This window comes from Salvelinus sp. IW2-2015, linkage group LG9 (assembly GCF_002910315.2).
Source record: "Salvelinus sp. IW2-2015 linkage group LG9, ASM291031v2, whole genome shotgun sequence".
NCBI lineage: Eukaryota > Metazoa > Chordata > Actinopteri > Salmoniformes > Salmonidae > Salvelinus > Salvelinus sp. IW2-2015.
The window spans coordinates 24,174,586-24,184,751 of NC_036849.1; the positions used below are offsets into that span (position 1 = coordinate 24,174,586).

At 40.0% G+C, this 10,166-nt stretch overlaps 1 protein-coding gene across 3 annotated transcripts in view; it reads right to left on the minus strand.

Annotated features, from left to right (window-relative positions):
- Positions 1 to 1,229: 1,229 nt before the first annotated feature.
- LOC111968852 (collagen alpha-1(XII) chain-like) overlaps positions 1,230 to 10,166 on the minus strand; it is an 81,188-nt gene continuing 72,251 nt past the window's right edge. For 2 of the 3 annotated variants that reach the window (XM_023994759.2, XM_023994761.2), the window contains 5 exons: positions 9,609 to 9,675; positions 9,294 to 9,476; positions 8,717 to 8,794; positions 5,680 to 5,850; positions 1,230 to 2,198 (listed from right to left, as the gene is read on the minus strand). In XM_023994759.2, coding sequence (XP_023850527.1) covers positions 2,041 to 2,198; positions 5,680 to 5,850; positions 8,717 to 8,794; positions 9,294 to 9,476; positions 9,609 to 9,675 — 657 coding nt within the window. In that variant the 3' untranslated portion in view covers positions 1,230 to 2,040. Of the gene's footprint in view, positions 4,261 to 5,679; positions 5,851 to 8,716; positions 8,795 to 9,293; positions 9,477 to 9,608; positions 9,676 to 10,166 lie in introns of all 3 variants that reach the window. The other variant, XM_023994760.2, reaches the window with a different exon arrangement.

Below are 10,166 nucleotides of genomic sequence, written 5' to 3' on the forward strand. Positions count from 1 at the left end.
AGGCCTACCACCATTGTGTTGTCAGCAAACTTAATGATCTGGTATGGAGTCATGCTTGGCCACAGTCACTGGAGTGGGTCTACTTCCTGCCTTAAGTTGTTGGTGACCAGTGAGAAATGTGGTTTCTGTCTGATGATGTCTCAATGAAAAGAGTTCAATAGGATGATTTTAAATTGTTTAGACCAAACTGAAATGTTAAAAATTAAGCCAGCAACCATTCTATACATTTTAGCCAAAAACCTGGTTGCCTCTGCTAGTAGGCTGTGGCGGCAAGTGGATCTTCCAGCATGACAATAACCCCAAATCTAATCAAAATCCACAAAGAAATGTTTAATTGACTAGAAATCTACATTTTGCAATGGCCATCTCAGTCTCAATACTTTAACCACATTGAAAACCTGTGGTTTGAAATGAAGAGGGCGGTCCATAAGAGCAGACGGGATATCAAGGATAGCAGGCTATCAAGGATCCGGAAAAGTTCTGTTCAGAGGAATGGTCTAGGATCCCTCCCCCACATAAAACATTTAAGAATAAGGCTCAGTGTCATTATCCTCAGAAGGGGAGGATGCTAGAGTACTGACAACAGGTTGTCAATAATTTTTACCCCTATCTATTTTTTATTTATTTTATTGCTTCTTAAACAAAATCTCTTTCTCTGAGCATTTCCCAATTTTATTATTTATTTTATACAGCCTTTTTTGCTCATCTTTATCAAGGGTGCCCATAATTACAGACCTGACTGTATATTATATACCCATTGATTCTTGAATATTATAACGTATATTATTTAACTTATAATTCCTCACAAGTTTAGTTCAACTGTCGTACCCAATCAGAACCCAAAATATAAACATGTTTAAGTCCATTGTTTGCAAACAATGTAATTGTAAAAAATCACTGTATAGCCTCAAAACATGGTTAAAACTATAATTTTGACGTCATGGATGGTCAGTCCTTGCATCCATAGCTCTGTCTATGAACTTGACAGTGGCTACATTTCTCCAGCCCCATCTCTCATCTTTATACCAAAATAGTGGCAGGGTGGCTGCTTGGTTATAGTTTGAACTGCAGATTGCCCCTTTGAAGCTGTACTCACTCTAGTAAAGACCGTTTTTTGGGATTGGCATCTGACATGTGATATACTATATCCAGGTGTTTGCAGCTACAGTGCATTTATCAAATAACTGGGACATAGACTGAGACACCAGACATGAGACTGAAACAAAAGGTACAATTTTCAGTAGTTTTATTGAAAAATGCCTCTTCTGTTTCAGAAATAAATAAGAAAATAAGGCTGTGGAATTCACAATGTGCAGTTAAAACATGAAAAAGCAATTCTATGTCCATAGTCTTGCAAACAAATTCCAACTGCATTTGGTATTGATACAAAACAATAACTATATTCTGATTTGTTTTTGTTTTGTTGAAATCTTAAATACACAACACAGACATGCAACTCCACCTTTGGGAAAAATCAGCTGTGAGTTGGTATTATAAAAAAAGATACACATTTGGTCTAAAGTAACTCATTGAAAGCCTGATTTGATAATAGCTGGGAATCTTTGGGAACTTTTAATGGAGCTGGAACCAGTAACCCTCTTTCTGATGAAGAGGGTGGCAAACTACATGATTTCAAAAGAACAACAGACAGCTTGACATTGTGAAATTTGCAATGAACTGTGAGGTACAGGGCTAATGTGGAGGGGTACAGAGACATACATATATCTTCCCCAACGTATTTGATGACTTTCCAATGATTAGTGCATTAAACATTGGACTCTAACACTTAATGCAGTTATGTTACAAGCAGAAACACTTAAGGAAACAGTTAGCAAGCACACAGGTTTGTAATGAAATAATGTCGAGATTCATTATATTTCCACTTAATCTTGCTGAACTTAATTTGTTGATGCGTAAAGATATGTTCAATAAAGCCAAGGGTATCAGACCCATATATTTTATTCTCTGAATTTCACTTAATACTCGCACATGTAATAATGGAGATAAATTCAATATAACAATCCTCTGTTTTGTTTTTGTTTATGGTGCTATCCTCTCGGTATCGTCTCTTGATAGTGACCTCTTTCCTCTCTGGTTTCGTGAGTAACCAGGCGACTGTATTGCCTCAGATTCATCTTCCGGTTCTTCCTCAGGTATAGGGACTAGGTAGGTTTCAGGGTCGGGCTCGTAGCCGGTGGCTAGAAACATTAGTTTGGCCAATCAAACAGGACTTTAGTCAACAGGCTGAGACTTAACATGCACAATGTACAACCTAAATGTTTGACTATGTCCTAAACATGAAAAATCAACCAAGGTATTGAATGTATGGACCAAAGAACTGTAATTTATCTTGTTTCTATGTTAGAGTGATTACATGCACTGCTGAACTTAATGTTATTGAGAAATATTAACCATATTGAACACATACCGCATATAAAGATAAATATCAATACAAGTAATAAAGCTGGGATTGAATTTGTAACAAAACACTAATACAACACTGCCACTTGTCTCTAGCTCTATCCTATCCTTTTGCTACTCCTAAAACCCATTGTGGTGTTATACAACAAATGTTCCTCAGCAAATTAACTAATATATATATATCTATACACTACCGTTCAAAAGTTTAGGGTCACTTAGAAATGTCCTTGTTTTTGAAAGAAAAGCATTTTTTTTGTCCATTAAAATAACATCAAATTGATCAGAAATACAGTGTAGACATGATTAATGTTGTAAATGACTGTTGTAGCTGGAAACGGCTGATTTTTTATGGAATATCTACCTAGGCGTACAGAGACCCATTATCAGCAACCATCACTCCTGTGTTCCAATGGCACATTGTGATAGCTAATCGAAGTTTATAATTTTAAAAGGCTACTTGATCATTAGAAACCCTTTTGCAAGTATGTTAGCAGAGCTGAAAACTGTTGTACTGATTAAAGAAGCAATAAAACTGGCCTTCTTTAGACTAGTTGAGTATCTGGAGCACCAGCATTTGTGGGTTCGATTACAGGCTCAAAATGGCCAGAAACAAAGACTTTCTTCTGAAACCAGTCAGTCTATTCTTGTTCTGAGAAATGAAGGCTATTCCATGCGAGAAATTGCCAAGAAACTGAAGATCTCGTACAATGCTGTGTACTACTCCCTTCACAGAACAGCGCAAACTGGCTCTAACCAGAATAGAAAGAGGAGTGGGAGGCCCCGGTGCACAACTGAGCAAGAGGACAAGTACATTAGAGTGTCTAGTTTGAGAAACAGACGCCTCACAAGTCCTCAACTGGCAGCTTCATTGAATAATACCCGCAAAACACCAGTCTCAACTTCAACAGTGAAGAGGCGACTCCAGGATGCTGGCCTTCTAGGCAGAGTTGCGAAGAAAAAGCCATATCTCAGACTGGCCAATAAAAAGAAAAGATTAAGATGGGCAAAAGAACACAGACACTGGACAGAGGAACTCTGCCTAGAAGGCCAGCATCCCAAAGTCGCTTTGTCATTATGGGGTATTGTGTGTAGATTGATGAGGGGAAAAAACTATTGAATCCATTTTAGAATAAGGCTGTAACATAGCAAAATGTGGAAAAAGTCAAGGTGTCTGAATACTAAATATATATAAACATAAGAAAATGGTAGGAAAAGAACGCTTAGCATAGATTAGGCAAACATACAAAGAACATCATGATTAAATGTACAAATGTCACATGCTTCGGTTTGGACCGGAGCACAAGCTGTGTAAATCACAGGCCTCATACTGTAATAAAACAGAGGTTATGCTGGCAGTAAGTCAGTAAGAAGCAGGTTATAAGGCACAAGCTCAATACAGATGTTAAATGATTTTAGTGGATTGTGTGGTTCAAACATCATTTACAAGGCACAATTAGTTTATTTACAGATATCACCTCTACGTCAACATGTTAACACTTGTTCTTTTGCTATGAGATCCACTTGTTAGTAGTTTTTGGTTTGTTTGTTTTTTACATGCTCCTTCCCGCGTAGAGAAGCATTCTCTCTCTGTTTGCTGGGGTTTTGGTTCAAGATACAAACAGGCCAGTAGGGTTGCCATCTCTGCAGCTTGTCTGATAGTGGCTGTGAAGTGGTGTTAGTGCGAGTCCACTCCTTTCTGTCTCGTTTTTTGGTTTTTAAGGTTGTTCATTAATTATGTCCCCGGTGGTTATCCTTAAGGGCTCATTAGCCAGTGAGCTAACATCTCAGAAACAGGACTGTAAGCAGCACAGGCAGCATAGAGAGTTTACTAGGACCGACCTGAAAACAGTTCAAACAGGGGGTTAGATCTCTCTAGTGCAGAAAGTTATTTGCCATTTCTATTTCTACTTGGCAGTGTTTAACATGCAATTATGAATATCCACTCTATTACAAACATATTGAGACCTTGGAAGTAAAGGGTTCATAATGTTGCCAAAAGGGGGTTGTCGAGACAAAAATACGTCCACTGTCCCATTTGAATAAAGTTTTGTTAACTTCTTGACGCTAGGGGTCAGATTTTTTATATTTTTTAAATAACGTTCCCAAGGTAAATGGACTATTTCTCAGGTCCAGATCGTAGAATATGCATATAATTTACAGATTAGGATAGAAAATACTCCAAAGTTTCCAAAACTGTCAAAATATTGTCTGTGAGTATAACAAAACTGATTCTGCAGGCGAAAACCTGAGAAAATATAACCCGGAAGTTATATTTTTTTAAATCTGTGTTTCCTGGCCAGTCTTCCTTCCATTTAAAGGGATATCAACCAGATTCCTTTTCCAATGGCTTCCTCAGGCTGTGACCAGGCTTTAGACATAGTTTCAGGCTTTTATTTTGAAAAATGAACGAGATTTTTAAAAAGTAGTCAGGTGTCCTCTGAATAGTGCCTGCGCGCGAGAGGGGAGCTCTCCATTTTCCTTTTCTCTCTTATTGAATAGGTTACGGTCCGGTTGAAATATTATCGATTATGTTTGTTAAAAACAACCTGAGGATTGATTATAAAAAACATTTGACATGTTTCTACGACCATTACGGATAGTTTTTGGAATTTTCGTCGAACGGAACGAGGCTGTACATAACGCGAACGAGGCGAACGGAACGAGGCTCAACATAACGCGCAACCCAAATGGCGTTTTTTGTTATAAAAGTAATATTTATCGAACAAAAATAACATTTATTGTGTAACTGGGAGTCTCGTGAGTGCAAACATCCGAAGATGATCAAAGGTAAGCGATTAATTTTATTGCTTTTCTGACTTTCGTGACCATGCTAATTTGGGGCTAGCTGTTGTAGCATTGATTGATACACTCACAAAAGCTTGGATTTCTTTCTTTGTAAAGCATATTTTCAAAATCTGACACGATAGGTGGATTAACAACACGCTAAGCTGTGTTTTGGTATATTTCACTTGTGATTGCATGATTATAAATATTTTTTGTAATATTTTTGAATTTGGCGCCCTGCAATTCAGGGGTTGTTTAGGGAAATGATCCCGTAATCGGGATCTGTGCGCAGAAATGTTAACAACTGCATTTTGTTTAGAACCCTTGAAACCCATGGCCTCCGTGCATTGAACCAGAGCAGAAAGTTAGCTGTTGAGTATAAAGTTGTAAATAAATTAGTGTGCATACGTTACATTCACTATGTATTCAGCTACCCTGCCATGCAGATTGGGATTCAGTCAGTTGTGGACATACCTGGGTAACCTTGTCCATTGTAAGGAATGCCAACACACTGGGAGGAGTCGCAGTAGCCAGGGGGTCCAGGTGGTCCCCTCACTCCTGAGGTTCCCTGGCGACCAGGAGGGCCCCGAGGCCCAGCAGAGCCCGTAGTACCTGTGGCGCCAGTTCGAGCCTCGCCTGGTGGCCCTGGGAGTAGGGAGAGGGAGATGGGTTGTGGAAAATAATTAAAGAATAGTCTGAACGAAACCTCCCTGACATCACCCTTAAATCTCAACTGGAAGTGGAGGGGGGGACTATTGGTTTCTACCACTGTAATTTCAATATTTAGACGGCTCAATTAAAAGTCTGATTAAAAGTGAGCCAGTCAGGGCTCTGGTGAGTTACTCCCTGCCCCAGTCTGTCTAGACAGTACAAACAAAGGATGGAATTTCCTCCGCTCTCTCTTGCTCTTTGATCTCTTAAGTGAGCACATGTGTTGTCAATGAAGGAGCCACCAAAGCAACGCTCATTGTACAACAATCTGATTCTCCCACTCAACAATGAGTCATCATTGCTAGCTAACTAGCTTCCTCCTACAGGAGTTTAGTAGTGTCTTACTTCATTCACAGAAACAGACTTGGCAGTGTTCGACAGGAGGGGGAAGAAGACATCATATATAGGCTGATATTTCCACTAGCCCCCCTACTCCTTGTGATAGGAAAGCTTCTGGGGACTCAGGGCCTTCACATGCTGAATATCAATTAAAGGTGGATGTTATGTTGCCTCCATGAAGACAGCATAATATCAACAGTGAATAAGACGGCTATTAGAGACTAATCTTCAGCCATTTCTAGAATGGGTTTGGGATCACTGATGAATGAGAGGTCGGGGTAACATTGTTTTGATAAGAGAGATAGCAGCTATAATGCATAATGTTAAATCCTTCATCCAGAAATAGACCTTGGCTCTCAATTCCTTTGATGTATCGTATGTTGATCAAGACGTGTGAACACAGTGTTTTTCTGGGAATACGTTTGACCGTTCACTGAGAATTTATGAAACACAGCTGCCCAAACGAAGGTTCATGAGACACATCTAGGTAAATCTTGGCCTGCCCCTTGGGTCTGTCATTTATATTGCATTGGGAGGAGTTCTAAAAGTCACAAAGAGAGGTCCAGGGATAGGATTTAGAACAAAATGGCTACCATGGTGAAATAAGTTAAGAACTGTAGATCAGGAAGTAGTGAATATGAACCTCCTGTCTCCAGTTGTTGAGCACAACCATTTCCAGTTAGTATGCGGGAAGATTCTTATGTTCCATACCTTGTTGTTAAGGTACAGTTGAAGTCGGAAGTTTACATACACCTTAGCCAAATACATTTAAACTCAGTTTTTCACAATTCCTGACATTTAATCCTAGTAAAAATTCTCTGTCTTAGGTCAGTTAGGATCACCACTTTATTTGAAGAATGTGAAATGTCCGAATAATAGTAGAGAGAATTATTTATTTCAGCTTTTATTTCTTTCATCACATTCCCAGTGGGTCAGACGTTTACATACACTCAATTAGTATTTGGTAGCATTGCCTTTAAATTGTTTAACTTGGGTCATACCTTTCGGGTAGCCTTCCACAAGCTTCCCACAATAAGTTGGGTGAATTTTGCCCCATTCCTCCTGACAGAGCTGGTGTAACTGAGTCAGGTTTGTAGGCCTCCTTGCTCGCACACGCTTTTTCAGTTCTGCCCACAAATGTTCAATAGGATTGAGGTCAGGGCTTTGAGATGGCCACTCCAATACCTTGACTTTGTTGTCCTTAAGCCATTTTGCCACAACTTGGGAAGTATGCTTGGGGTCATTGTCCATTTGGAAGACCCATTTGCGTCCAAGATTTAACTTCCTGACTGATGTCTTGAGATGTTGCTTCAATATATCCACATAATTTTTCGTCCTCATGATGCCATCTATTTTGTGAAGTGTACCAGTCCCTCCTGCAGCCAAGCACCCCCACAACATGATGCTGCCACCCCCATGCTTCACGGTTGGGATGGTGTTCTTTGGCTTGCAAGCCTCCCCATTTTTCCTCCAAACATAACGATGGTCATTATGGCCAAACAGTTCTATTTTTGTTTCATCAGACCAGAGGACATTTCTCAAAAAAGTACGATCTTTGTCCCCATGTGCAGTTGCAAACCGTAGTCTGCATTCTTTATGGCGGTTTTGAGCAGTGGCTTCTTCCTTGCTGAACGGCCTTTCAGGTTATGACGATATAGGACTCGTTTTACTGTGGATACACATACTGTTGTACCTATTTCCTCCAGTATCATCASAAGGTCCTTTGCACTTTTCGCACTAAAGTACGTTCATCTCTAGGAGACAGAACGCGTCTCCTTCCTGAGCTGTATGACGGCTGCATGGTCCCATGGTGTTTATACTTGCATACTATTGTTTGTACAGATGAACTTGGTACCTTCAGGCGTTTGGAAATTGCTCACAAGGATGAACCAGACTTGTGGAGGTCTACACATTTTTTTCTGAGGTCTTGGCTGATTTCTTTTGATTTTCCCATGATGTCAAGCAAAGAGGCCCTGAGTTTGAAGGTAGGCCTTGAAATACATCCACAGGTACACCTCCAATTGACTCAAATGGTGTCAATTAGCCTATCATAAGCTTCTGAAGCCATGACATAATTTTATGGAATTTTCCAAGCTGTTTAAAGGCACAGTCAAGTTAGTGTATGTAAACTTCTGACCCACTGGAATTGTGACACAGTGAATTATAAGTGAAATAATCTGTCCGTAAACAATTGTTGGAAAAAGTACTTGTGTCATGCACAAAGTAGATGTCCAAACTACAGTTTGTTAACAAGAAATTTGTGGAGTGGTTGAAAATCAAGTTTTAATGACTCCAACCTAAGAGTATGTGAACTTCCGACTTCAGCTGTATATGAGGCAAATTACTGAGTCAGGGGCTTCCGTTAATGGTCTGTTTTCTTGTGAGACGGGAGACCTTGGCAGAGGCATAGCTGTGAAATGGGTTATTGTACATGAGAAGTGAGTGATGGCCGAGGTCTTACCAGGGGGACCACTGAGTCCTCTCTGTCCTCTCTGTCCTGTTCCAGGGGATCCTCTCTCTCCCTTCTCTCCTGGCATCCCTGCAGCAACACAATCAGATACACAGGCAACAGGTTATTAGCAATGACAAAAGGTCATATTGTACAGCACCATGTATTTGTAAAAACCACAAATGAGCATGTCTGAGGATGGAGGAAATTGTAGCATGGATCAGATTTACTATAGGAAGTGAAGCATGATGGCAGATGACCATCAATTAATTACATGATGTCATGAACTCTATATTTTTAGAATAGATGTGTTTTGCACAATTGCTTGCAATCAAAACTTCCATTTGATCTTTGTGCTCCAGTCATTATTTAATTGTACCATTGTTGTAAAAGTTGCAATGTTACTCCAGGCTCAAAGAACAGACCAACCGTTATCCAAGGATGTTACATAGGTTAAAGAAGAGGACCGTGTCCTGTCATAACTTAAAGTTTTGCATCTCTGATAGGTTGTAATTTACTTTCTAGCCATACAAAAACAGGAAGTAATAAAAACAGGCAAAAAATACATAAACAGCACATTATCACTCACCTCTCTCGCCTTGGTTTCCAGGTAAGCCGGGGTTTCCAGGGAAACCATTTCGGCCAGTCTGTCCAGGTTCTCCACGAGGACCCGTGTTGCCGGCGGTACCAGGGGGGCCTGCGGGGCCTGGGTTGTTGCTAGAGTAACCGGTGGGGATCTGGTTGATCATATTATTAATTCTGCTCATTTGACCTGAGAGGAATGAATGAAGATATGATTAAGGCAGATAGCAAAATCACATAGATAGTTTATTTGTATACATTGTATGTGTGTGTAGGTGTACCCAACCAATGCTGGTTTTTGAAGGTCTAAATAAGAACTCACTATTCACAAGCTGTTCGCAAACTTGTCTGGCAATGGAACGCATCAGATTCTGAGATGCAAAGTCCCCCTGGAAAACAAACACATTTTGGTGAGACAAGGTTATGCTACTCTAAGAAGCAGGGGTTGACAACAGGCGGCTCCCAAAAGCACCTCCCAAAGTTCTGAGGATTTTTGTTTTTGGTCAAAAAAGGACTAAATTCACCAGGGATTCAGATAAAAATTTGTTTCATTTAGGAAATCTGCTCACCAAGTATTCCCATGAATAAAGAAAAAGAGACGTGATCGTGTCTCCATGTAATTAAGGTATGAAATGGTTGTTCTTTTCCAATACAACCTCTTTTGTGCCTTACTTGTGGTCAATTTGCAGTGTACAAATGATTATAATTATGTTCCGGCACCATTGACCATCGGCTCCGACAAAAAATCAGCCCACGGCTGAATCTAGTTGTCTAGTCCTGGACTAAAGAATACAGTAGTTGCCTAGTCCTGGACTAAAGGATACAGTAGTTGCCTAGTCCTGGACTAAAGGATACAGTAGTTGCCTAGTCCTGGACTAAA